The sequence below is a fragment of the Photinus pyralis genome, unplaced genomic scaffold, assembly GCF_008802855.1.
Source record: "Photinus pyralis isolate 1611_PpyrPB1 unplaced genomic scaffold, Ppyr1.3 Ppyr1.4_LG1, whole genome shotgun sequence".
Lineage (NCBI taxonomy): Eukaryota > Metazoa > Arthropoda > Insecta > Coleoptera > Lampyridae > Photinus > Photinus pyralis.
The window spans coordinates 45,322,835-45,349,588 of record NW_022170249.1 but is presented as its reverse complement, the minus strand read 5'-3'; the positions used below and the strand labels follow the sequence as shown (position 1 = coordinate 45,349,588).

The window sequence follows — 26,754 nt, the reverse complement described above, 5'->3', positions numbered from 1 at the left end:
CTTCTATTCTATAATTAGATGTTGGGCAAAAATTTCAATTCCTTTTTTTTAATTTCCGGTTTAGCCGAGAATGGGCTCAATTTTTTATTTTGCATTCAGACGTAGAATTTTTGCTTTTAGCATAGACCAAATTGTATTTGGTCTATGCTTTTAGGTATGTACATTAGGTTTACTGTACCGTAGCTATCTATAGCTTTTGCTTTTTCTTGCACAGTAATTCCTACCGCTTCGTTAGGTAATTGCCAGGTAATAAGCTTTTTGCTACTTTCCTACCAAATTGCACGTACAAGTTTTTACCCAAAATCGTCCGGAAACCTTCATTTTCATGAATTTCATGCCTACTTTCGGTCAGGAAATTTTAGTTTGCATAACAGAGGCAGAGCAGACTACGTTTCCTGCCGCTTTTTACTGGCCGCACCGTCACTTTACCAGCCGCATTTTTGACATTTCCAATTGTATATAATGACTCCTGTCATCACTATGACAGATTGACATTAATTAAACGTTATATATAAACATTGAAATTTTGTATTAAAAGACGATTTCGGATAAAATTTAATACAAAACTCGTCAGTAAAATGTCATTACCTGACTCGGAAATTAAAATACTCGGCCCCAAAAGGGGCCTCGCACCTCAATATTTCCTCGCCTGTAATGTACCATTTTCCTGACTTTTATGTAAAAAACTATTGCTACAATTATTGCTGCATGACATTCTCTGCAATTTTCTTGTTAATGTAATTCCCGCAAACTTCTTCCTAGCTATTTAAATTTTTGATTTTTTTACCAAAAAATTACAAATTAGGAACAATCGATTTTTTTTAATGAAATGCATACATCCTTGCTTTACTACACGTTGTCGGTACAGTTCTAAATTTGCAATGAGTTTTAAAGGAGCTCAAAGCTGGCATTTAGCCAAATATCATTACCTGGCACCGACAATTGCCTAGAAGATAGCAAAGATAACCCTTAAAATGCCCCCCCCCCCCAGATCAGGAAACAACTCTTTTGGGTAATTCCAGATAATAATAATAATTGTAATTATTGTTAGATACTAAAATTAAAGAAGTAAGATATTCGTATCAAAGATACAAAAATAAGATCAACGAAACAAAAACGATAATAAAAAGCTGAAATAGGGAAGGTATGGGTAAATGTACACTTTTTTGTAGTTCATCTACCCTTACCCGACTAAGCGTTTTTTTCAAGTTTTGGATAGACGACGTTCGTGGAGATAAGAAATGTCAAATTTTGTGGACAATGCAATAATTAGCTGAAATACTAAACTTTGTTTCGGTTTCGGAATTTGTTTGCCAAATTATGTTTTTATTTAACTTATTAGAACATATGATGATGCACACCGAGAGGTGAGTAATCGATTTTTACACCGATTGAATGTACCTATTGAATAGAAGGAACCTGTCTCAGGTGATAACGCGTAATTTTAAATTTATTTGTTACCAGTTATGGGGTGACCGCGTTTCGGGTTGGAGTACCTACTAATATCGCATCGTTTTAACGGACTAATTTTCGCCATTTTAATTAACAGCAGAATTAAACTATTATGTACAGTTGGGCACAATTTTGTGTATCATCTTCCATCATAAAGAGGTAGGTATATGCAAAACCTAATATTTAGATTTTGGAAATTCATGCATTGATGTACCTATACGTAATTATTACCCCTACGCTTGACCGTCTATAGGGCATAAATTATAAAAGGCTTAAGGCGGCTCCACACGCAACGGAAAAACCGAAGGCATGCCTCGAGGCGCAAGACCTCAAGGAAAACCTCTATGTGTGTATGGAGAATTCTGTTGAGGTTTTCCTGCGCATCTAACGCCTGGAGGCCGGAAATTTCAATACAAAATCTCATTCGATTTGCCTCTTCTTTTATAGCGCCCCAAGGCCGATCGTATTGTGTGGATCGGTGGGAGGTAGGCCTTGAGGCCATTCCCTTATACCCTATACGTATACCGTGTGTCAACCACCAAACCTGGCCATAGACACATTTAAAATTACACAATTTTTAAGAAGAAATATGAGTTTCCATATGAAATATATATTTTGTTTAATGTCATATTGACACACGGTGTAGTTTTGTGTGAAAAGAGGTCCGTTGCATCAAGTTTTCATATAGTCAGGGCCCGTGCAAAGCAAAAACAAGAGGAATTTATAGCCAGAAATCGTAATGTGGCACTCAATCTTTCATGAGGTCTAATTGCGGTCCTCATTATGGTGTCCTTTTTGTAAATGATCGACGTCACCAATGATAAGAGCCTTAAGTATGTGTCCTCATCCATCCGCAAATAATTGTGCCAATCTTTCAGACTGAACCTCAGGTCTTTTAATAAATTTACATGGAAGTAACATTTCCTTTTCTGTAACCAGTCTTTAGTCCAGAACTTTCGCGTCACTCTTTTTTAGTACTTTCGACAGCTAACAATAATCCAACAACAGGAAGAACGTTATCTGTCGACGTAATTTTTGCGCGAAACTGGCGTGCCTTAAGGCTGGCCTTCGTATATTCCGTAGTGTGTGGAGACCCCCCATAATATAGGTTCGCCTCAAGGCCCGTCGCCCCGAGGCATGCCTTCGGTTTTTCCGTTGCGTGTGGAGCCGCCTTTAGAAACGTTTTTCGATTAGTTCGTGTCCCTTTGAAGGTAGTTTTCAAGCACCTAACCTACTTCAAGAATTCCTACGATCATACCTAACTTTTATTAAGAATAAAAATAAATTCAGTTAGGTAAGTATCATACATGGTGTTGACTTTTCTCTGTTACCTAATTAAGAGTTAAATCTCCTGGGCAAATAGTAGGTATTCAAGATCTAAGGAGCTGGAGCTTATAACAGATCTCAACTTTTATTGACAACTCAAAATTCTATAAAAAAAACTAAAGCGTCTCAAGGTAAGAGGTACCTCTGGGACCCTTCTATCGCAATTAAAAACTTCTCGTCCTACTATTATAGTTCCAATACCCAGGGCCGACTCGAGGCAAAAGTTACGTGTACGAAGCACTAAAATTTGCGTTCCTGGTCGCCGCGCTATAGTCTGTTGGCAAGCAGGTTTTTAAAAATATACTTAAAACACATTGTAACGTAAATTTAATTACGTGATTTATTTATTTACAATTAATTAACAATACATTTATCGCAATGTTGAAATGAATTGATTTATAACACCCAAATATTATTTATCATTCACATTAACTCATTTTATACCAGTGGGAACAATTTATTACTTCGGTGTTGAAATTGGAACATTCCTGAAACGCAATTCGATTTTCTTATATAGCCAACTCGAGTATTCTCGAGTGCTCCCGAATGGTCTTGAACATAGAACAAAACACATCACATTTTCCGGAAAGATTACATCCCATCCGCCTTTGTTCTTTATCACCGATTACTAATCTTTTATGGCGCCTCGATATCTATCGGGATTTCTGGAATATTCGCTACATAATTTCTTACTATATTAGGATTTTTTTCAATTTATGTTATATCGTGATAGTTTGATCTTAAAAATAGAAAACGCCGTCGGTGTTTTACATCCGTGATTCGGCAGTCATTAAATTTGAGTAATTTGGCGCCCCTCCTTGTCTGCTCCGTAAGCGGAGGGTTACACCGCTTACGCCTAAAGCCGGCCCTGCCAATACCACCACATAGCCCCCCTAGATCTTTGGTGCGTTACAAATTTTCTCCCTTGCAAATTGTGGGTATTTTTTTTTTATTCACACTAAACAATCACCTTGGACGACAAATAGGGGTGAACCAAAATTACGCATTTTATCAAACAGTTTTTAAAAACCTGCATTTATACAAGATATCCGTTCTAATTGGCATTTTCAGTGCATTTTTTAAGAATTAAAAAAATGTAGTATTGTTTGCGTTTTGTCCAGATTCTTGACAGAACAGCTTCCTTCGGGGCCCGTTCTCTATGTGTATATATACATTCAAAATGTGAACAAAATCCGTCAAACTCAGAAAATTGGCAACATACGTACCGTACATAGGCGAGAAAAAATTTTGACATGCCCAAAAAACAGTGATTGCAATAGCCACTTAGCGGGAGCTAGAAAGCTAATTAAAAGTGCAATTAAAACACAGAAAATAAAAACTAATATTTACTCAAAGACTATGATACAATGTTATTCCTTTCACATTCTCAGCTTCCAGTAAAAAATAAAATCTTTTATTACACAACTCATGAGTAGCCTCAACTCACTCTGTATAACTAATATAAAAAATATGTTTGCTTTCAAAAACTAAGATACACTTCATCAGACTAACGCATCGTATCCCGCTTGAAGTAATCCTTCTCCACTCGTTGCACCAAATTGATTAGAGATGGAAAATTTCTTACAATATTAGCAATGTGACTGTTCGGTAGCGGCGTAGTGAGTATGGTGAATAGATGACCGAAAATTAAAGCATCAAGCTCTGTGGGACTGCAAAAGAAATTTTATTTAGTACAATTATTCAGAACAGACAATTAACAATCAGTTAAATCTTCAGAGTCAACATCAGACAAACTCTCTCCTTCTGTGTCGCCAGAGGCGGTGGTTTCAACTGGCGGATTTGTCCATATATTCTTACTTTTCTCCTATCAATTTAATAGTGATTACCACTGCTATATAAACGTATGAAACTTACATTAGGACGTTTCCCTACATCTTTACTTTTCCCTCTAAGATTATGCTTTCTTAAAGGAATGCTGCGTGATGGGGACAATTCGTGAAGGTTTCGCATGCACCGGTAGTGTATTAGTTGAGCATGGGTAAGCAATTGTTTGTGTTTTTGGAGAATTTTTGTAAGCTTGGGATTGCGGGTCGTGAGGAAAGCGTAAATGTGACCGTAAATTAGTGCATCAATCTCGGTGCACCTGAAAGGATTAGGAGTGGAGAGGATTATGAAATTTTACTTACTTCTTGCCGAAGAAGAATTCCTTTCCTTCGAGGCGATCTGCTAACGCCTGGCAGCAATTCTCCACTTCATGGTAGACCTGGTCTATTGTTTTGCTAAACCAACCCATCATTTTAAGACGTTTTATTACGTGAGATTTCTTTGTCCAAGTTTGCAAGTGGTTTAGTGGCCAAGGGTAAACTGAGCCGTTACGTGGTTTGGTCACTTCATTATAAGTTTCTTTATCGCACCAGCATAGGTAAAGCTAAGTAAAATTAATAAACACTTGAGATAATAATTGCGGTATTACCTCCGAATTCTCCAGGACATTGTGAACTAACGACATATAAGCGCGCATATCAGATTTTTGATCACTTTCCAGCTCTGACGTTAGAGATATGCCTTTGGTATTGACAAATTGCACTATCGGCTCCAATTCGGAAATAACAAACGCACCGCAACGAATAAATGGTACCTTGCCAGATGGAGACATGAACTCTGCGTTTGATTTTGACACAACTTCAAAAGTTAAGTTGCACATTCGCAAAAATGCCTGCACAGCCAAACAGTTTGCATTATCTGGTAACAGGATTTGCTCCACCTCGTAGGGCTGATATAATTTTACATCTTTCGGCCAAGGCTCTTGGGCTGCAATAGATTATGTAATGGGATAAATCTGCAAAATGCGATATAAACTAATACCTCCCAGTTCGTATTGTATTTTATCCAACAAAGGGGTTCCCGAAAACATTTTCAAAAGATATAAGAAACGAAAACAATAAATTTACAAAGATATTTGTTTAAATACATATACACTGAAAGAAGGGTTATGTCGTAAATAGCGGGGCGGCCAACCTACAAAAACAAAATCTCAACAGCGTTTAAGTAGATATGATTCTGTGGTTTAAAAATTTCGGTGCGTTGTGTCATCTAGCATTGTATATACGAGTATACGTGCTAGGAAAATGCTTCGGAAATCGATTTTGGAAGTCTTTCCCCGGATAAGCACTAGGCAATTTTGTAGGACTTTCGAGTAAGTTCTAAACAAGTATGGAAATAAAAGCTCCATAACAGTTCTGGACATAGGTCTATAAGGTTTCGATGATCTTTACAGAACTAGAAGAGCCAAGAAAGCTCTGGGCAGGTAATATACAGCTCAGAAAGATTTGAAAAGTAAAGAACGCTATGGAAAGGGCATAGACGCTCTAGGAGAGTGCTAGAAAGCTTTCGAAATTTGCTGCTCAAGTCTTTCTAAAGCATTCAGTAACCTGTTCAGAGCGCAGCGAGCCAAAAATGGTAAAAAATATTTTCAAAAACAAGCTTTTATTGAAACGTACTAAAGATGAGCTGAGTACGCTTCAATAAAAGATTGTTTTAAAAAATAACTAAAAAAATAAATTAGGTTCAGAACAGAGAATTAATTCTAGTAAATACAAATTATACCTGCCTACTTTCTGAATTTCGTTATCATTACTTATAACGTAATATTAGATAATTTATAGTTTTATTAAAAGTTGGTCGCGCAAACAGGTAACAATGAAATTAAACACTCTCATCGTAAACCTGATCAAACATTTTTCATATTTGGTGGGTAACCGGCCGATAATAGAAAAGTCGTACCAGTTTTTGTTGGAACACACTCTATATATGAATATGCTCTGTGGTTTTTAAAACAGTTGCGTTACCTTCATAGGTTATTGAGGTTGGCAGCACTATCTTCTCCAATAAAATCCTTTTCCCTGTGTTAACAGAACAGAAATGTCTAAAAGAGGTAAGTTTCTCTAAATTAATCCAAAATTATTTAATTAATCCTTTACGTTAATGTCAAAAATGTATAACACGGTTGCAGATGAACGGATGATCCTCTTAACACCGATGTTTTATTCTCGTGAAATTGTGATGATAATCATGTTTTAAAAGTGTTTATGTTTTAGGACGTGGTGGATCGGCCGGAGCCAAATTCCGGATCTCCCTGGGTTTACCCGTAGGAGCAGTTATAAACTGTGCAGATAACACCGGTGAGTAAATGATAAATGCCACAAAACTGTCTTTATAAATAAGTACTTGTGCGTCCTAACCTCAACCTCTCTCTTGTAGGTGCGAAAAATTTATTCGTAATTGCCGTACATGGAATCGGAGGTCGGCTAAATCGTTTACCAGCGGCCGGTTCCGGTGACATGATTGTGGCGACTGTAAAAAAGGGCAAACCAGAATTACGTAAAAAAGTCATGCCAGCGGTCGTTATACGGCAACGGAAACCATTCAGGAGGAAGGACGGTGTGTTTATCTATTTCGAAGATAATGCGGGGGTCATTGTAAATAATAAAGGGGAAATGAAAGGATCCGCGATTACAGGACCTGTAGCGAAAGAGTGTGCAGATTTATGGCCGAGGATTGCGTCGAATGCTAGCAGTATCGCTTAACATCTGTAACCGTTAACCCATAAAATTACAAAAAAAATGTTGTTAACAATAAATTGTTACAGCGCATCATTCTTGTTCTTTCTTTCTTGTGTTTTTAACCGATTACATAGTTTGAATTGGTTGTACAATTACTGTGATGAAGTGAGGTTTAGCCAAGTTGGTTTAATGTAAACCGATTTATATGACCTACGCGCATGTAAGCCATAATAGAAGGTTTGCTGCAGTTGAATGTATTATAATTTTGGTTCAGAGAAAAATTCTTTAACATCATTATAACCAAGACTGCTTTGAGGTTTGCCAAATTGTCCTCTGTATTTTCATTCGAGCATTCACGATATGTTCGGGTACAAATCTAGCGATTCTAAGCACTTGGTCAGTGTTGGGTCGTGTGTTCTGGATAATCTTGTGCTGCAGCATCTCAACTTGTACTTGAGTACAGACAGGATGCTTTATACATCCTCGCGAATGAGAATTAAGTTTCTACTCTAATAAACTCTTAGAATGTGTACATTTAACCGAGTAGATCTTGAACTAGCCTATTCATTAATAATTCTACACCAGGCACTTGTTCCAGATCGTTACAAGGGGTGTTTGATTTCAGAGTTGCCAAGATGTGCTCTCTGTTCAAGATGATGATTACTGACATATACTATAGTATAATCAGTGACTATAGGTACCATATACCTATTATCCTCATATCCAATTTCGTTTATCACTTGGGATTTGAAACTTATCAATAATATATTGTGATAACCAGGTAACTGATCATTTGGATATGTCTGTGGAATTATTATCCTGGAAGGCTTTCCAAGCCCATCTCTTCCATAGCTATATGTGGCAATGAAGAAGATGGGTAGTTTATGTCATTGAGATGCATTTGTACAGGGTATAAATATAATTATTTATTTCTTGGATACTTCAAAATAAATATGTGCCTTTATCGGGGTATTGGTCATTTTAATGTTTGTTGTACTATATATCAACTATATGTATGCAGGTGCACTAATGAGACTTTCGATTGTAGCATTGAATAATAAATCTGTTGAATAATAAACTGATTCTGATTTATTATTCAATGATTGTAGGAAGATTAGTCTTGAAAAATTCTTTCTATAAAGTCACTTGGGGCCGAATGTTTTTGGAACAGATTTACTGGGTTGCGTTTTTCGAAGTATCGAAGCGAATTTATTGCATAAATCAATATGGTCCTTTATTTTATATTGAAGTACTTGAGGACTAGGATTAAACAACCTTGATAAAAATGTTATTACAATCCGGTATGGTCTAGTGGCTAGGATACCTGGCTCTCACCCAGGAGGCTCGGGTTCGATTCCCGGTACCGGAAATTTTTTGACAAAAATATTTTTCACCACAAAATGCTTGTTTCTTTAGTATGTTTTATTTGTAAGGATATGTAAGCCATAGCTTTTCCTTTGTACAAATAAATAGTCCGTTACAATACCTTTCGGAAAGTACTGATCAATTTATGGAAAATGCGGGCTAAAGTGAAAACTCTTTTTCTTTTTTTAACTTTATCTTGCAGGAAATATCTTTTGTAATCGGTGTATGTTGGCGATTTCCTATGCAAGGCTATTGTTGCTCACAAAAAAATTTAGTTTTAATTGTTGACGCAACAATAAGAGCCGGCCCTTACCGACTCCGAAAAAACAAGGAGAACATATCGGCCTTGAACTTTCGTTTTCAAAGAGTAACGCAAAATGTTTATTAAATGATTCAAAACACTTTCTTTTTCTGTATACTTACAGGGTGGTTCACATTTCGTCGCTCACGATCCCAATCGCAACGGTGAGAGATACAGTGTAGGTTAACTAGGAGCAAAGTTGCTCCTTTTTGGGACTAAAAAAGCGCTTTTGAAATTTTTGAGAAATCATTGAAAATAACTGAAATATCAAATTTCGTTTTCATTTACAGCTTAAACGGTTTAAAGTGAACCGTTTCCGTGTACCTTCTATGGGAACTTTATTTTTTTGGAGAATCTGATGTTATCAGAATTTCCATTATTTTTTATGGGCACCATATTGGATTTTTACGGAATATTATTGCGTAAAAATTCAGTAAGTATAGCGTCTATAACAAAAAAGAAAGTAGTAGCATGTAGCTTCTACATCTAGCGTGTTATGGAAATTCTGATAACATATTCACATTCTTCGAGAAAAAGTGCCCATAAAATGTGCTAACGGGAACCGTCCATCTCTGACCGTTTAAGATAAAATGAAAACGAAATTTGACATTTTCAGTTTTTCGGTGACATCTCAGTCATTATTTTCAAAGATTTTTCAAAAATTTCAAATGCGTTTTGTTAGTCACAAAAAGATGTGACTCTGTCCGCATTTAACATATTGTACCTCTCAGCGTTGCGGAGATACCAATGGTGAGCAACGAATTTGAACCACCCTGTACAACTTACAAAAAACTCGAAAAAAATGTCAAAGTTAAAAAAAACTAAATTAGTATTATTAAATATGTTTTCTTGTGACATTAAAATAAAATCTAAAATCAACGAGGAAAAATTAAAAAAAAAGAGATAACAGCTTTGCTTTCGGCTTTGTTCGGTGTTCGAACGAGAACCGGTGTTTTCAACGTGGTATGGCCGTTGTCGAGAAATACGGTGATCTACATATAACTTTTGATTAAGAAGTCTGATCGAAAAAGTACGAATTGATTTGGATTCTACGCACCCAAATTAATAAGAAAAAGTGTAGTCGATTTTTGGTAAAAAAGGAAGGTTATACACTGCTTTTTTTGAGCCCCGAAAAAAAATTGTCTCAGATCGACCCGGAAAAAAATTTTTCTTATCGAATGTGGCCTGTAGAATCCATACTTTCAAACAGTTCCAAGATTGGGCTAAAAGTTACAGCCCTTTGAATTTTTTTCGAAATTGATTTCTAGTCTATAACTTTTGATTAAGAAGTCTGATCGAAAAAGTACGAATTGATTTGGATTCTGCGCACCCAAATTAATAAGAAAAAGTGTTATCCCGAGAAATTTTGGTGTAGTCGATTTTTGGTAAAAAAGGAAGGTTATACACTTCCTTTTTTTGAGCCCCGAAAAAAAATTGGCTCAGATCGACCCGGAAAAAAATTTTCTTATAGAATGTGGCCTGTAGAATCCATAATTTCAAACAGTTCCAAGATTGGGCTACTAGTTCAAAAGTTACAGCCCTTTGAATTTTTTTTCGAAATTGGTTTCTAGTCTACATAAAGGGAAATAATTGCAGAATCTTAAACAAGGAGTACACGAAATGGATGCAAACGCGCCGTGAATTTAGGGAATTTGCGCTTTGGGCACTCTTAAAAGTTTGTTAAACAATTTTCGCATGCTTGACGGAAAGTGCGTCAAGATCGTAAAGGGAAAATGCATCCCGTGTTAAGAAAATATCCACAAAACAAAAGAAGGGATCCAAAACATACTAATTTTCAATTCTTTCAAAATTGACTGTAATTAATAATTGTTTAAGATATAACCCAAATTAAATTGAATTGGTTCTATAAGAGGTCAACAAAAGGAGAATTTTAACAATTTGGTGTTTATTAATAAGGCGGCGCATATACAAATATCAACAAATTAATTCTTTTGGCAATGGCACCCTCTCCGCCACTTCAATTCATAGACAGAGTATAATGTGGGGGAGCACCATCTTGCTGAAAGTGCAAATTTTCTTCATCTTCCAGCATGTCTTTATTGCTGCCCACTTGACTCCACTAGATTTTGTGTACAGAGAGTCTATCACTTCTTCCAATAGATTCTAATATAATTCTAAGAATGGCGGCGCAATAATTTGCTTCCCAAGAATATCAGTCTAAACATTGATTTTTTTCGGAAATTGGGTGCGAGCTTCTCGAAACAAGTGTGGATTTTCGTTATCCCAGTAGGCACGTACAATTCGTCACTAAAGTAGATCGTTTTTGGAAAACTTAGGATATTATGTGTTAATTATTGTTTGGGGCATTAATTCAGAGAAGTCAACTTTTCGATCGTAATCATCTTGGTCCAATTCTTGTGAAAGTTGTACCTACTTTGTATGGAAAAAAAAGTCAGAATTTTATGATCTAATTAACTTAGCGACCCATGGGCCATGTAATTGATGTCGTAGGACTTGGAAACACATAATAATATCCAAATTGTTGTCATTAATTTAGTTGAGAAAATAGTTTTTGAAATTAGAATCTTTATTAACTATTTTGATAAATACAAATCTCACATTACATTCGAATGTTGCAGAAACACCTTGTGTAATTTAGTAAAAACATTTCAATACACTTTGCAATTATCAGGGCCGTCGTGAGGGTGGGAAAGATGTGGATACATCCTCGGACCCGATCACTGCCTCGTACCAGAAACTCTCGACGGTCCTGGTATTATTTGTGCGCGTGCTGGTAAAAGTACATTTTTTTAGCAAACTCGATCATTCCGCAGTTTCGGGCTCATCTTCGTGAAGTTCGTCGTTTATGTACAACTGGTAAATAACACCTTCTTTTTTGACTGCCCCAACGGCTCTAATCGACGCCTTAGCTTCACCAAGCTGAAAATTAATTTCGCTTCCATCGTGCGTAAAAACGTGCTCGACTTCTTCTTTCTGTCCGTTGAGCCACACATCCAGAGTTTGCTTTTCTGCAAAAATATCTTCAATCGTTTGTTTATAAATTTGCTATATTATTACCTAACACAATTCTGTATCTTTCACCCTCAACAAGCACACCCCACGATCTCATCGCCTTATTTTGTTGCTCGGTAAATTTTTCCAACGACTTGCCGTCTACTGTTAAACTGTAACTGAAGGCGAAGTAAGGTAAAGGATCCACGTGTAACTCGCATTTCGCTGCCTGTTTTCCAATGTTAAATCGTTCATTTCCAACCAGCTTAAACATCCACTCTCGTCGTAAAATTTCCTTTAAAAGTTGCTATCGGTAATTGTAACACTACATGAAGTTCTCACCTCTCCATTAACTCGCAGAACCCTTCTCCCAGTCGTAGTTCCGTGTTCGAATTCAATAGTGTAAACGCCATCATTTAAAGGTACGCTCCAATATGCAACCAAGTTACTTCGATCATTATCACTGATGCTGTCCATTTACTGTTATTATTCGTCCAAGCGACTGAGGACAATACCAAATATTGAACATAGTAATGTTTGTAGTCTTGAATAGAAGTAGTAGGTATGGTGGCGGCGCTTAGTATGGATTTTAGCTTCTATGGCAACAAAAGTGAAATCGATAACTCTACAAGGTTCTAGTATTTTTAGCAAAGAGTGGTTACTCTTTGTTTTTAGTATGCCCACTAATAAAATAAAACTTTGTGACACTTACAGGATCAAAACTGCTGTTTAATATCTATTTTTGTGGACAGAAGCCGTTCATTAGATTTTAATTTAAACCTTTGGGCATTTAACTTTTTCCTTAAAAACTTGAAGTGATTACCTATATCCGTTATCCAAAACCATTCAAGTAGGAAACCATTACACCATTATCTACTTTTGATCTTTTTCCTCTAATTATTTATTCAAGTTAATATTAACATTGTAAAGTTTGTTTGAGGGCTCGATATAGCCGTTCCATCTCAATTATATTGCCACTTGTTGGTTCCGGATGTGACCTCTTTAGGAGCAGAAATTGCAATGGCTCATTTTCGTCTTGATGTCCTTGGACTTTCTTCGCAAGGCTTAATTTGTTGGAAACGAGGTCTTCCACGTAGCTCTCTCCCACTGTATAAGATTTCCAACCACCGTGACGTTTGAGGGTGATAACAGGAACAGCCTCACTCTCATTTGCCAAAAGTGTCGCCGGGGATCTTCTCATAGAACATAAACTATTTATCCCCATGACCCCATAGGATGAACCACCTTGAGGACCACTACCGACACTCCGCTCGGGCCTGGAGCTTTGTTTGCTGCTATTTGTTTCGTCGTCTCGACTACCTCTGCATTACTTATGGGCATAATCCGGCATCATTGTCTTCCTGTTGCTCACAGCGTGGGAGTCCTTCGTGCCTGGGGAAGAGTTTAACTATTGTTGTCGGATAGCGTTCTTTTGTCTCTGTTGTTTTGATCTTTTTAGTTACGGTCCTGTAGCCCCGTCTCCAGATGTCGTTATCAACCTCTTCACACAGCCACCTCCCTTGCTTTTCTATTTATTATTCTGTTCCGCTATCTCCTCCGTCCACCAGTAACTCCTCTTCTTTTATCTTTTACTCTCTTTGGCATCGTTCTCACGCATAAGCTATTCAGGAGTGTATGTACCTATATCATCCACGTCCTCCAGATCTTCGGACGGGATTTCCGCTACAATTTCCTGCAACCTTTCAGTGTCCAATCTGCGCGCAGTCCAGCTTGCACTGCGGATTTTCTTCTCGACTCAGGAGTTCGTCCTTGAGGTCCCACAGCACGTATTTGTGGTCGCTGTTTCAGGACTTCCTACGCACACAGTCTTTCCCGGAGCTCGTCCGAAACGAAGATAACGCCTATTATTAAGTGGCTTGTTCTCGTGAACGTGGGCTTTTACTGCCCTTGTTTATGGGGACCAATCCCAACGCTTCCTGCACAACTGCACGTTGTCGCCTCCCTTCCATAGTAGAACTGGTCTTTCACCATATTTGGCGAGATATACCTACATACTGTACACTATAGTGTCCCACGTATCCATATACACGTATACGTCTCCTATCCCCATCTCTTTCACTCCCAAACTCCGCCCCTCATCTCCCTCAGCGGTTAAGACCACTCTCCCACCCTGCCTCGATGGTCTTTATGAACCCCCTTCCCACTTGCGGCACCAATCTCCGACGCTATTATGGCGTCACAATTCTTGTGTACGGTGACCGCCCACTCCAAATCTATCTATAATTAAGGTTTATCTGGAGAAACCTCATCGTGAGACTATATAAAGAAGAAAAGGAGAAAGAGAGACAAAAGCATAGTTGCACTCACTTAAAACTGATATTAGTGCAGTCACCTGTCAACCCGGTCAACGGCAATGTAACGCCAGATCTTTGGAGCTGTCTACTTTTACTTCGACTTTAGCTGCTTGTTGGCCTCTAATCTCTATTAACGTTCCTAATATTCTTGTCTTGGGTTGGCCTCTGGGCTGACCTATGTCTTGCGCCTCTTCGATCATTGGGCGCAAGCCTGTTGAGGGCCCAGAACAAGAGAGGGAAAATAAATAAATCAATCTCCTCTTTCCCGGTAACCTCGTCGATGCTCATTATGCATATTAAGGGAACTTCCGTACCTCTTCTATCAGTTTCCTAACTGGCGCGACCTTTCCGACACCTCTCTCCACCTCACCCAAAATATCGCCTTTCCTGGTCTGACCTTGAAGGTCTCAGTGGGAGATTTCTGCCAGCCTTTGCCTCCGTCTTCCATAGGCGCCGTCATCGGTATCTCAGCTCGGTCTCCTATTATATAGATAGCCGCTTTCCGTAGACTATCTATGTCTTTCCTATCGCAGACTGTTACCAGGATCTTCTTGCGCTCACTCGCTCTGGTGACCTCCGCTAACTCCTTTATCGCCTCCTACACCTCTTGTACCATCCGTCGCGGGTCTACACTATACGGGATGAACAGCTTCCCAATAAACTCTTAGATCTCTATGCCATTTTTTGGTATGCGCGTTTTCTTAGTGATGAGGGAATACTCCCCCAAGGTTAGTATTCCCACTCATTAAGCGCGGAAGATCGCCCTAACTTCTTTAGCCGTCTCTCCTTTCATGGCGTAGTCCTCTCCGACGTACATTGCCACATCTCATTCTCTTCCTCTTCTAATGTGTCCTTTGGTCATGTCAAACTCATCAGTCTCCCCAGCTTCTCTAGCGTCTGTTCCTGTTCCCGGGGGGCCTTCTTCATATCTTCCTCCTCCGTGTTCCATTTGCAGCTTTCCCCTGGTTTCTTGCACTTAGCTTCCCATTCGCTGCACCTCTCCTGAAGGGTTGATATCGTCAACCAGGTTAGATTCGGACAAATAAGGGCTCGGTTTAGGGAGCCATTGCAAGCAATAGACAGTCCTGTGCGTTATACAGAGTTGAGTACCTACCCTCACATTCCACTCCGCACTTAAGGTTAGATATTGTTTCGAACCCAACCGAACAGGTTGCATCGGAACGCAGAGAAGAGGTGGACCAAGGGACCTCCGGTAGGAAGAGGAAAAAGTTACGTATCCCCAAGTAGTTGAAAAAGGGGATCGCGCCGCTTGTGTCGTTGTGTCAAAAACACGAGCAGTTTCTTATTATGTCACTATTCTACCATTTCAAGATGATCACTTGGTAGGCACCTCCCGCTCGCCGGGTGGAGGAGCGTGTCCGGTAGGTTCCAGCCCTTTATGAAATGGTCCGCGTTGCCTTATTTGGGTTCTACCGTTGAGTCAAGGATTATTTAATTAGTCAATGGTTCTACCATCTGCTGTTTTACGAGCCACGAGCACCTATTCGCCGTTGGACTTGCGTCCCGTGCGGTCATCTGCAAGGTCGTCCCACTATCCGACTACCCGCCACCTGTGGAGGCACCTAGTAGTAGTAGGTAGTTCACTCCACAGGACTTGGGGTGCCATTTAATCAAACGTAGGTATATCAAACTATCTCATATCTCTAATAGATACATTATCGTCATTTATAATATAAAGAAATATATCAACGGGTTAGGTAAATTTATTTATTGAAAAAATTGTTCTTGACTTTAATAATTTTTACACGGTAACAGTGTACCAGCGCAAGCTCCGAAACCAACAGTAAAGTTGTCACCCTCACAAAAAGCGTTCATCGTGACCGTGTCGCCATCTTGCAGAAACTTTCTTTGACTTCCATCAGCCATATTCAAAGGTTTTGTGCCTCTCCAGCACAGCTCTAGTAAGCTCCCAAAGGAGTCGGAAGCCTAAAAATATAAGTAAGCAAGTGGTGCGCGTTGTTTTGAATGAAACCTCTCCACTAATTGTCCCGCTAGCCAGTAAATCGCCAGGGTTCATATTGCAACCCGTAACGGTGTGGTGCACCAGTTGCTGTTTGGCAGTCCAGTACAAGTACCGATAGTTTGATCTACAGACGGTTGTGGATATAGCACTGTTTTGAGCTGAAACAAACCATCAGGCGTCGTCTAAAGCAAGGGGGCGACTTACGAATGATGTCCACTTGAAGCTGAATGTCGAAGTTGAATTTATCCTTATGCACCAGATAAGGAAGGGGCGTCGGGTCTTGCGGGAAATTATCGACAATAAATGGTTCCAAAGCGAGTGTCGTTACGACCCACGGAGAAATGGTCGTGCCCAAATTTTTGGCAGTGAATGGCCCCAAGGGGATGTACTCCCATTTTTGAATGTCGCGAGCTGAAAGCAAAAGCTATCATATTGATAACAGTAACATGCAGTCCAACCGCTCCAGTCGTTCATCAGCACAAATCCGAATATGTGATTTTGGGCGGTTTCGATTTTGATAGGTTCTCCCAGTTTGGTCGGTGGGCCTCCTACAAAAAACGCCATTTCCAATTCAAAGTCCATCAACTTGCAAGAGCCGAAAACAGGAGGAGCGCCTATTTAATGATTTTTATACTTTCGACGTATGTACGTTTATGGTTACCTACCATCTACTGGCACGGTTTGGCCATGTGGTCTTGTTATGGGAGTCCCGGAAACAACAACCGAGCTGGCTCTTCCGTGATAACCGACGGGCAAGTGTTTCCTAAAAGTAATCCGTGATTAAATCTACATGAAAAATTGATAGTTACCAATTGGGCATAAGAGAGTTATCCTTTCCCCTAAACATAACACCTACATTCGTGGCATGATGTAGAGATGAATAAAAATCAGTATAATCCCCTATTTTTGCTGGAAGGTGCATAGTAGCATCGGATTGTAAGACAAGGGCCCTAAAATGCGAAAAATAATTAAAAGTATAACCGGCAATTCGTACCTTTCGCGCAGTTGAGCATTGTCTTGCAACGTCGGGTTATCAGCGGAAAGTAAACTTTGAATTTTCGCACGCGCTTCCTTCCAAGCAGAAGGCTCGAGTGCCATAAAAGAATTGAGAGTTTCCTGGAATTTTCTCCGTGATTACTGCCTTAAACTTCCCTTATACTTACCTCTTGGAAAACATGTTGATGGTTTTTTAGGTGGGGTCCATCAAATAAGTGCGAAATTTGCTTTAAATCCAAAATTAAATTTCCAATTGCGACTCCAATTCTGTGGATTTTCTGTAAATAGAGGCATATAATTTTTGGTATCCGAATATAGATGTCGCGAGAATGCGGGCCGTGACCCATAATGCGATTTTAGGACACGTGCATAAAGACATTGATTCTTTCACTCAAATACTTTCACATACACGTAAAGGATCTCTACTTACATCATTCTGCGTAGAAAATATACCGTAAGGTAAATTTTCAATGGGGAAGTGACAAGATTTTGGGTACGTAACGAAACACTTCATGTTTATCAGGAATGATAAACTTAACTGGACTTAACTCAAGGTTGTTTTTCTTGAACAAGTTTTATTTAGGTATTAACATTTACCTTTTGCATATGGAGTAGTACATAATTTATGTTCAACAGTTTACCCAAAGTTATTTCTAGTATTGAATCAATCAATATTTATTTGTGTTAATGCAGTTGAACAATGCGGCATAAGAAAATAGTACATATATAGTTAACACATGCAAACAGGACGAAAAAATGTTAAAAATTGGTAGTGGTCATTATCCAAAAATTCCTCTTTGCTGTACCGGTTGGCCAAAATTTGGATAGCAGACGGTTATACTTAGTTAAAAAAAGCGAATGATTATAGGTATCAAGCTATTGTTTTTACAGATGTGTCTTTGATATCGTTTCTAATGTTTTTGTCTTTCTTAAAACAAAAACACAAGGTAAAGGACTTAATAGTTCAGGGGATTTTGAGTTTTAATTTAATTCCACTCATTAAAAATATAGCTTAAACCGAAGAATGTACAGGTGAGACCTTTTGAATAACCCTTTTGAAAATAGCACAGGTGAAAGTAATTATTTATTTACATACATATAGATATGTTATCTCATATCTCCCTTTTTGTGAAGGAAAGAACCTCGGAAAGAACGCATGCAATTTCCAAGACATCTGAAAAACTACATACCTACATACACTGCCGACATTGATTGTATAATTAAGGATGTTCGACGTTAGACGAAATTAAAATCCACAAATTAAAATTCCAAGGCTCTTAATGATTTTGAGTTCTTCAAATTTTTAGAAAATAACTCCTTTTGTCTCATTGTGTGTGCTAACTGTGTATTGTTTGTCGCACGATACAATCATATTTCTAGAAAGGCACTAACTTCTATAACGGATGCATTCAACGCTGAGAAATATCTTTTCATACACAATTTTGTGCCAATTTTGTTCCATTTCTTTATAGTAAGCTTACAACTTTGCGAGTTGTTTGTTCTGTGAGATAATTATACGAAGTTTTGTACCAGAACGTTAAAATGTTAAAATTGTAGCTTGGTTTATTTTATTGTAAAGTAAACCTTATGATACCAGTTCATTCCTTCGTGGTTTCCTATTGATTTATCGATATTTAACAGACGCAGGATTTTTGACGGGGTAGGTAAACAAGGTAAACTGTCTGGGGTTTTTGTTCTGCAAGATATTGCTCGTATTGAGCGATTTATAGCCGTAAACACATGGTTGTAGCTGGTGAAGGTATAAACAGTTTTTACAATATCCCATGAAATTGTATTGTTTGGTTGAATCACTCAAAAACCATTACAGCACAGCATAACATTCGCGTCATAACTAGTGAGGAAAAGAAAGAGAGAGGAAAAGGCGGGGTTTGGAGGGAGAGTAAGGACACAGAAACGAACAACAGAAGAAAGGAGAAAAACTAAATAAAAATGGAGAAGAGTATAATGAAAATGATGCCAATTCTGTGACTTTGTAAGAGGACACGATGTTGTGGCGATGATAGAAGAAAAGAATTGGGAGAAAATAAAGAACAGGATACCCAGTACATATGGAAGAACGAATTTCCGAAAAGAGACAATATAAAGGGAAGAGAGAAGGAGGTATATTAACAGAAGTAACAAAGGGATAAGGGAATGGGGGTGGGAAGAACAGAGGAGGAAGGAATACGGTATGTAGGAGTGAAGGTGGAGGAGAAAAGAATTAAATAGAAAATAAAACTAAAAAGATAGTAGAGGAACGGGGGTTAATGGGGGGATAAAGAGTAGAGATAGAAAGAGGAACACAATTTTAAACGGAAATATGGGGGGAGATAGGGTCGGGCAAGTCACATCTTGGGGAGGAAGAGGCAGGTGATTACGCAATAGGTAGGTAGTAAATGAAAAAATACTGGAAGAAATAGAATAATTTAAGGTAGAAGAAGGATAGAATCGAATCCCCAACCGATTGAAAGTCTAAAAGGTTAGACAAGAAGATCGAAAAATGAGACGCAAAGAAAGGCAGAGGGAGATAGAGTTTGGACAAGAAACACTCTGCTGTCGTATAGAAGGGGGATTAGAGGAACAAGAAAAAGAAATAGTAGGGAGTACAGAGGAGTGGAAAATATGAAGGAGAGTATTAAAGAACGATCGACTGTATGTAATGTAGTACACAGATTCGTGAAAAAAGAACTGGAAAAAAAAGGGCGGAGAGCGATAGCGTTTTTCATGAATTTAAAGGCAGCGTCTAACAGTGATAACGGTCACAGATTTAGAACGGACGAAGGAAATGATGGGATGAATGGAGAGGTATTGGGAATGGAGTCGGAAAATCGAAGATGATGACATTTGAGAAGGAGAGAGAAAGGAAATGGAGAGAGGAAAGAATAGAGGAAGTAAGAGAAGTTCGATACTTAGGGTACCAAATGCAACGAAATAAAATGAGCGCACTAAGAAAAAAAAGGAAAGTTACGAGGAGAGAGATGTCGAGAATAGGAGATATAGGAGTTTCAAAAATGATTTTGAAACAAGAAAATACTTTTTCGAAGTTGATTTGAAAGTTGAACGCTTATGTGCTAGATTCTCCATCGTCTGTCTGACTGTCTGTCTGTTCCATCGAGATTTGGGCCACCTAGAGGGTTTTCGCTGATTGATAGCTGCTATGTTCTATATTTTCCCGTTACCCATCATTTACCTACAGTTGTGTTACGTGGCACGAGTGGGCTTTTAAAACATTTTTCATTTCTATATCATCAAATTACGTCGGGTGTTTGAGTCCCATTCCATAAATCTTGACAGGCATAAGAACAGAAAATTTGTATCACAGTTAAAAAGATTGTGCTATCCTATTTGTAAAAATTAGTTATAGTTTAGTAACAAAGATTGGTATAAGGAATACGAAGTTTAAATGTATTCAGTAAACGAATATACCTACACTGTATATCAATATTATCCGTTTAATATAGACGTTTTTAATACAAGTAATGCGTACAGATATTGCTACATACTCCATATGCAAAAATAACGCATATTATATTATAACCATATCCGGCGGATATTTTTTTGCGTACTATACAGGGTCTACAGCCTCTAAGGCCTCTCGGATGATAATTCCTTTACCATAAAAGAGATCGAAAAAAGTTTTGAGCAAAATTGTACACAATTACCGCCGTCATATTTCTAAAATATTTTTTATCACCAGGGCATGCCTATTGAAAATCTTTACGTATTAGTACTATATTCATGGTAAATCTGCTTGTCTAATGTATTTATGCATAAGATATATAAAACGTATATACTGTCAATTATTTAAACTCTGCCAAACGTCTCTTCCTCTTGCACATTACATCGGGCATTTTCGGCATACTATCCATAAATATTCTACGTATATACAATAAATCCTACGTAGGATGTGATTGAATGCTGTACTAAAGTTGCTTAGCTTAAGCGCTTTTAAACAGCTGCCAAAAAGCTCTTGTTTACAAACGGAAAAGGAGTTAATCTAGGAGTTAATCTTGTCTTGTGGACTAGCAGCTAGTATTATCTTTGAGAACAAAATGATTCGATCTAAATTAGAGACAAATTGACTAAATATCTTCACCGGAAGTTGTTCGCTGATGATGACAGCCTTGCTGTTGAAACGCGCTCGAGGTTTTAATACTTATTTATTGTGATTTATTGGTGTTTTTGTTTTACTTTTGTAAATATGTTCACCCTTTCGTTTATAGAAAAGGAGATGCGGGATTATGTAACAGTTGCGATATTCATTTTGTCCCGACAGCTGAAAATGGGCCACTGAAATACAGAAATTAGGTAATAATTGACAAGAGCAAATAAAGTTCGCTTGAATGTGAATCCATATATTTCTTTATAACTTACATAAATTTTACAGTTCGCAAAAATTACATTCATTCGTTGAATAAGCGTCTAAATTTCAACAAATTCATTAATATAATACTATGTAACATTTCAAATATAATTTTCTATAATATTCTATTGACATAAGTAATAATATATAAATTCTATCCGTACATAACAAACAGTCATAAATAATTTATTTAGTTTTATACTTCATGTGGAAGACGATGTTGTTTTGTTGTTTAGGGACTGTAACAGTCTTAGAAATTTTGTACACATTTAAACACTACACCTATAATACATAATTTGTTTCTGAACCTCCATTTAGACATTTACATGTTTATTATTATACAAATTTTGCAACTACGCAAAAGCATGTAATTAAACAGAATTTTCCGGGAAGTATACCTACAAAAACTAATGGCAGTTACAGTGTCTGACCAGGAGAATTTGCCTTTTTTTGTGGTAGGATGAATTCTTAAATATAGGAAACAAATATGCATTCTATACACCATTATTGCGTTAGCTACACAGTTCTTTTTGAAAGTTATTTTTATATATTTCACTACACTTATATATTTTTTGTATTTTTTCAACAGCTGAGGACATTTTTAACAAGAGAATTAATATTAATTAATTTCTTTCTCGAATTTATACGTCACTATTCTAATGATATGTTTCGATTGATACACATGGTTCTAATTACAAACATTTTGATGAGAGGACGCGAGGATTTTTCCATAAATTTCAGTACCTATTCCTTGATATGTCACTATCCTTTCTTTCCCTACCAAATTGCGAGAAAAAAATTAATTATCATTAACTAATACGTTGACATTTAAATGAATTGAATTAATTAAATGACACACCTAGATATTTACAAATTATGTCCTAAACGGTCGAGTTCGTTTAGTAGAAAATCTACATCCTCTTTAGTTACTGCCGCGGATGAAATGATGTTTCTAAAGAAGTTAGGCCTTCGGTCATCGGGTTGGTAGCCAACCATTAACGTGCCTGCCTGCATCATTCTCCCTTTCAAAATCGGCGTTAGCTGCAACGGTTTCTGTCTTTATAATTAGCTCAAGTTAAATAGATCCTAAGCTACCTTGCCCAGATCATGCTCGCGTGCGGCCGAATGCGGAACTTTACGTAAACGCGTCGGTATATACCAAAAGCTAACGTTGGTCAGTTCGGGTTCCAAAATTAAATAAAACTTGTCATGCTGCTCCTTTATGCGTTTTACCATATATTCGGTCATCTCCATTAGTTGGTCCATGTGCTTTTCAAATCCCTCGTCGCCCTGAGTAATATAAATTTGTATTTAAAACGTATGCATTTTAAGTGTGAAAATTTTCGCTTTATTAATAGCGGTAATGGGTGAAATGCCCCAGACTCATCAACGCATTAGGAAAACGGTGATCTCATCTCCCCAGTGGCGCAATTGGTTAGCGCACGGTACTTATAAGACAGTAGTCGTGAGCAATGCCGGGGTTGTGAGTTCGAGCCTCACCTGGGGAATTTTTTTAGATCAATGAGATGTTTTGTGAAAATCTATCTTGGTAATCTCCTGAGCAAATAAAGGCGTCATCTTGTTGTGCATCTTCAGGTCGGGTGTATATTATATAATTAAGGCGATCGAATTTAGGGGATCACTACTACATTTCATACTTTTTAGAATATCTCATGAAGTAAACGTCTGCTGCAACATTTTTGACATTACCGAGATATGACGCTTCCAAAAAACGGTGTAGGTGTTTTTAGCCCATTTTCCAAAAGGAAATGAACGGTATTTTCCGCACTTTGTCCGTCTGTTTGTCCATGTATTCCACTACTAGTTCTCCAGTTTAAGGTTTTCCATTGTGGTTTCTTTCTTATACGGTGTAGCACAGCCCCGAGACCAGAACGTCAAAAGATTTTTTGGATTAGCCATCTCGGAAAGGAAGTCTTCCCGAGTCATTACTGATTCTGTACGGGGGAAATTCGTCGGTCGCGAGTTGTTCTGATTGGGTGAACTAACTGTAGTGAAAGTCAGAGGAGTTTCCAGAATGTTGGAGTCCTGGAGTTCCGGCATAGGTTGAGTGCAGTGAGAGTGAACAGTGTTTGCCACACAAGGTACAACAATGAGATATTCATTCCTGGCCTTTTACGTCGTGGATATGCTCTTACAAGTTGCGAAATTCGATTGCACGTATGTTTTTTGGGGGAGGAACTAATGATTTCTGAAGTAAACAGGCAAAGTTGCCCTTGAAAAGACTCAATGTTCCGATCAAAGTGACATGAAATGGCTAATAAAATTATCGAAATGGTGAGGATGCGTGGAGACGGGGGGAAAAAAATAGAAAATCGCTTCAGCCAGTTGTCCAATTTGATTTAGTCGCCGTCAATGCTGAGTGGCTTGCAAGTTTTCCACCAAAGACAGCGCAGAAAAAAGGAGGGGGTTTGACGTTGGTGATTGTAACTAGAAACCATAATTACAACACCTCATCATAATTATGGTGTAACAGAAGATACCTGGTATACCTAATTCTGCATTTTTTAGCGAATTTCGAAAATTGACGATTTTTCGAAGCGCCATATCTCGGTAACGAATGGACATACAAACATGTTTTATAACAATCGGTGCGTCTCTACAAGTAGGCAAAAATCTTTACTATAATTTGTGACATGGGTATCTCTGGGAATCTCAGTTAGATGAGTTGCGAAAGTGATAGGCTTAACAAAGGTATGGTAGCAGTTTTTGTGTTATACTGACTCCTCAGCAATAAGATCGTTAATGGAGGAAAGGCGACCAAGAACCTTGTCGGGGACTACCACATTCCCCTTGTCGATACCCGCGCCCGACGTCTAAAAGTTGTAGAGAACTTTCATTTAATATAACATTTTCTCCTATAATGAACCGTTTTCAAAATACAAGCGGAAAACTCAAATGGTACCTTTCCCCTCACTCCCTACCCTCGGCTTGCCACCTAGGCGTCAGAACTTTTAGTATGTTCATTACCGAAGCATTCTGAACAGGTTTCTGAAGGAATCGCTTAGGTGCATGCTCACGCATTCCCCACCCCCAAAATATGTTGTTCATTGACTGGACTTTTTTATGGATTGCGGTAAAACAGTAATTTTTGTTAAAGTGGACAAAAATTAACCACCAATCCCTCCACCTCCTAACTTAAATAAATGCAACAAAAAAACTTCATAAGGGTCACCGAGGTTATGTCCCAGGTAGGGAATGCAATCCCGCAGCAAAATCTCAATCCCGGTATTTGCGGGATTGTTAGATGTTAATCCTGCGGGATCCCGGTATTTGCGGGATCCCGCAAAACTTTAAATAAATTGCCAAATAAGCAACTCTGTGCGGTTAACTTGTGTATTAAAATAAATCGCTAATTATTACAATATTTAACAAAAAAGTACTTTCAGCCTAACTTAGAGCTCAAAAAAACCTCACCTATAAAGCACAAAAAGGTGAACTTCTAAATTGCCTCAAAAATCATAGTACATTTTAACGAAAAAAGTTTAACAATTATTTAAAAAATAACTTCTCCGTTATGCGTTTCATTAACAAAGTAAACAGAGTCGTCCCCTTGGTCGACAAATTCCTCAGTCCCGCAAATCCCGCGGGATTCCGCTCCATTTATGTGCGGGATTAATTCCGCAGCCCGGTATTGCATTCCCTAGTCCCAGGATCTCCAGTCGGTCAGTTTCAAGCAATAATTATTGGGAACATAATAAACTAAGCAGTTTTGGGTTTAGTACCCATGGTTAATATTCTTCTTGGGGTTATAAATGTTAGTATAGGTCCCATCAATAAAGCAATAATGCTGTATTATTAGAATATGTGAAACAATGGCTCGGGAAGGGTTTAATATAGCAAAGAGTGAAGTAGAACCCATGTTTTGTTAGGGCATTGTTTGACCAAATTTGCCAGTAGAAAATTAAGGAAAAAGCAGGGGAAAAAGTGATCACTGAGTCCAAGAGCAGTTTTAGAGGTCACTCAATTTTTATTCTCAAGGGTTTCTACGAATTGATGACAAACAAGTAGGTACATAGCGTAATTGGATTTTGGAATCCGCGAAGCATCGTCAACAACTTATCCACAAGTTAAGACCCCTTTTGTGGGAATGTGAACACTAGGTAATATTTGACTTGTAATGGTACAAAAACTAAAATATTGCTTCATTACAGATTGTATGTAGTTTAAATAACCAACGAGTGTAGTGTGCGTTATCAATGAAATGAAATCCGAACCTTGCCTCTCCATTGCAGCCATAACTTGAAAATATCGTTTTTCCGACCGCACTGTATAACTTTATCTCCAGTGTCGAAGCGAACGTCGTACAGCTTATCTTGCATGAATAAGTAATCCGCTGACATTTGATTACAGCTCATTAATAGCCCCTGCAAGGTCAAATATGTTTAAATTTTTTTAATCAAAAATATCTACTCACATCCTCCTTGAAATGTATCGTAGAGCACTGAAACACTGAACACATGAGCTTGTGGGGGTTCCATGTTACCGAATCGGCCCTGAAAAGAGTTATTTAGTTAATTACAAAGTATAAAATTGAAAAAAAAGTCTCCAAGTGCCGTGACCAGGATTCGAACCTGGGTTACTACGGCCACAACGTAGGGTCCTAACCACTAGACGATCACGGCTACGAAGACATGTGATACAGGTTCAAAAAGCCAGTTTCTGCCGACTTGGTACTGCTCCTATTAATTTGACCTGCATAATGTTTACGTGAAAGTGAAAGCAGTCATTCCTAACTCGGTCAACTAATTATTTTTCGCGGCCGCAATGCGAATTTTTAAAATTTGGGTAAGGTGTAAGGTATCATAAAATGGCACTTAAAGCACAAAACTGGCACCGCAAGCGTTGAAAAAAGGCTAAACGCTCTCTTTATATGTAAATGAATAAATAGTCCACCACAAACATTTATGTCAAGTTGGACTATCTACACTTGTTTAAAAGCGTGAAAGTAATTATAAGCAAAGAGGCGTGAAGAGCTATCCCTGAAAATTAAAGTTCTTCCTTTATCTACACAAGATTCGAATTTAGGTATACAGTCTAAAAATTATAAGATAGAAGTGGGCATTTGGCTCTATTTTGCTACCGTCGAAAATATACCAAACAGTTAAATGCTACTGAACTGAAATGGAAATGGGTAA

General features: G+C 38.1%; 5 protein-coding genes and 3 non-coding genes across 10 annotated transcripts in view; 3 read left to right on the top strand and 5 right to left on the bottom strand.

Annotated features, from left to right (window-relative positions):
* Window positions 1–4,111: 4,111 nt before the first annotated feature.
* LOC116159917 (metaxin-2-like) lies at window positions 4,112–5,748 on the bottom strand. 3 transcript variants are annotated; one of them, XM_031473014.1, is made up of 5 exons: window positions 5,605–5,748; window positions 5,213–5,550; window positions 4,926–5,167; window positions 4,654–4,882; window positions 4,455–4,603 (listed from the first exon to the last, which is right to left on the bottom strand). In XM_031473014.1, exons 1-5 carry the CDS (start codon window positions 5,651–5,653, stop codon window positions 4,493–4,495), a joined length of 969 nt encoding a protein of 322 aa, XP_031328874.1. In that variant the 5' UTR covers window positions 5,654–5,748; the 3' UTR covers window positions 4,455–4,492. The 3 variants fall into 3 exon arrangements, with proteins under 3 accessions (XP_031328875.1, XP_031328874.1, XP_031328876.1); XM_031473015.1 differs by lacking the exons at window positions 4,455–4,603; window positions 4,654–4,882 and adding an exon at window positions 4,112–4,448; XM_031473016.1 differs by lacking the exon at window positions 4,654–4,882 and having other exon boundaries at window positions 4,473–4,603.
* Window positions 5,749–6,566: 818 nt separating this feature from the next.
* Window positions 6,567–7,394, top strand: LOC116179450 (60S ribosomal protein L23). Its single transcript, XM_031499244.1, has 3 exons — window positions 6,567–6,673; window positions 6,837–6,920; window positions 7,000–7,394. Exons 1-3 carry the CDS (start codon window positions 6,661–6,663, stop codon window positions 7,323–7,325), a joined length of 423 nt encoding a protein of 140 aa, XP_031355104.1. The 5' UTR covers window positions 6,567–6,660; the 3' UTR covers window positions 7,326–7,394.
* Window positions 7,395–8,598: 1,204 nt separating this feature from the next.
* On the top strand, window positions 8,599–8,670 carry Trnae-cuc. The gene has a single exon. It is a non-coding gene; the product is annotated as a tRNA-Glu (tRNA).
* Window positions 8,671–11,549: 2,879 nt separating this feature from the next.
* Window positions 11,550–12,508, bottom strand: LOC116159689 (fas apoptotic inhibitory molecule 1). The gene is made up of 3 exons (XM_031472722.1): window positions 12,283–12,508; window positions 12,007–12,235; window positions 11,550–11,957 (listed from the first exon to the last, which is right to left on the bottom strand). The coding sequence occupies exons 1-3, from the start codon at window positions 12,415–12,417 to the stop codon at window positions 11,752–11,754; spliced, it is 570 nt and encodes a 189-aa protein (XP_031328582.1). The 5' UTR covers window positions 12,418–12,508; the 3' UTR covers window positions 11,550–11,751.
* Window positions 12,509–15,963: 3,455 nt separating this feature from the next.
* Window positions 15,964–17,812, bottom strand: LOC116159783 (fumarylacetoacetase). Its single transcript, XM_031472862.1, has 9 exons — window positions 17,666–17,812; window positions 17,403–17,513; window positions 17,234–17,355; window positions 17,049–17,189; window positions 16,905–17,002; window positions 16,698–16,853; window positions 16,444–16,650; window positions 16,249–16,397; window positions 15,964–16,202 (listed from the first exon to the last, which is right to left on the bottom strand). Exons 1-9 carry the CDS (start codon window positions 17,747–17,749, stop codon window positions 16,008–16,010), a joined length of 1,263 nt encoding a protein of 420 aa, XP_031328722.1. The 5' UTR covers window positions 17,750–17,812; the 3' UTR covers window positions 15,964–16,007.
* A 3,815-nt stretch (window positions 17,813–21,627) lies between these two features.
* LOC116159304 (glutamate decarboxylase) overlaps window positions 21,628–26,754 on the bottom strand; it is a 38,714-nt gene continuing 33,587 nt past the window's right edge. The window contains exons 7-10 of the mRNA XM_031472258.1: window positions 26,034–26,112; window positions 25,834–25,983; window positions 22,694–22,888; window positions 21,628–22,639 (exon numbers count right to left, since the gene is read on the bottom strand). Of these exons, the coding sequence (XP_031328118.1) occupies window positions 22,466–22,639; window positions 22,694–22,888; window positions 25,834–25,983; window positions 26,034–26,112 (598 nt within the window). The 3' untranslated portion in view covers window positions 21,628–22,465. The remainder of the gene's footprint in view (window positions 22,640–22,693; window positions 22,889–25,833; window positions 25,984–26,033; window positions 26,113–26,754) is intronic.
* Trnai-uau lies at window positions 23,015–23,106 on the top strand. The gene is given in 2 exon segments: window positions 23,015–23,052; window positions 23,071–23,106. It is a non-coding gene; the product is annotated as a tRNA-Ile (tRNA).
* On the bottom strand, window positions 26,170–26,241 carry Trnah-gug. The gene has a single exon. It is a non-coding gene; the product is annotated as a tRNA-His (tRNA).

Coding starts and splice junctions, on each gene's coding strand:
- LOC116179450 (XM_031499244.1), top strand. Junction 6,921..6,999: donor AAACTGTGCAGATAACACCG/GTGAGTAAATGA, acceptor TCTCTCTTGTAG/GTGCGAAAAATTTATTCGTA.
- LOC116159689 (XM_031472722.1), bottom strand. CDS start 12,417: ATGGACAGCATCAGTGATAATGATCGAAGTAACTTGGTTGCATATTGG. Junction 12,236..12,282: donor TTCTGCGAGTTAATGGAGAG/GTGAGAACTTCA, acceptor CAACTTTTAAAG/GAAATTTTACGACGAGAGTG. Junction 11,958..12,006: donor AAGATACAGAATTGTGTTAG/GTAATAATATAG, acceptor ATATTTTTGCAG/AAAAGCAAACTCTGGATGTG.
- LOC116159783 (XM_031472862.1), bottom strand. CDS start 17,749: ATGAAGTGTTTCGTTACGTACCCAAAATCTTGTCACTTCCCCATTGAA. Junction 17,003..17,048: donor AACTCTCTTATGCCCAATTG/GTAACTATCAAT, acceptor GATTACTTTTAG/GAAACACTTGCCCGTCGGTT. Junction 16,651..16,697: donor GCTGATGAACGACTGGAGCG/GTTGGACTGCAT, acceptor TTTTGCTTTCAG/CTCGCGACATTCAAAAATGG.
- LOC116159917 (XM_031473014.1), bottom strand. CDS start 5,653: ATGTTTTCGGGAACCCCTTTGTTGGATAAAATACAATACGAACTGGGA. Junction 5,551..5,604: donor AATACAATACGAACTGGGAG/GTATTAGTTTAT, acceptor AATCTATTGCAG/CCCAAGAGCCTTGGCCGAAA. Junction 4,604..4,653: donor ATGTAGGGAAACGTCCTAAT/GTAAGTTTCATA, acceptor TTAAATTGATAG/GAGAAAAGTAAGAATATATG.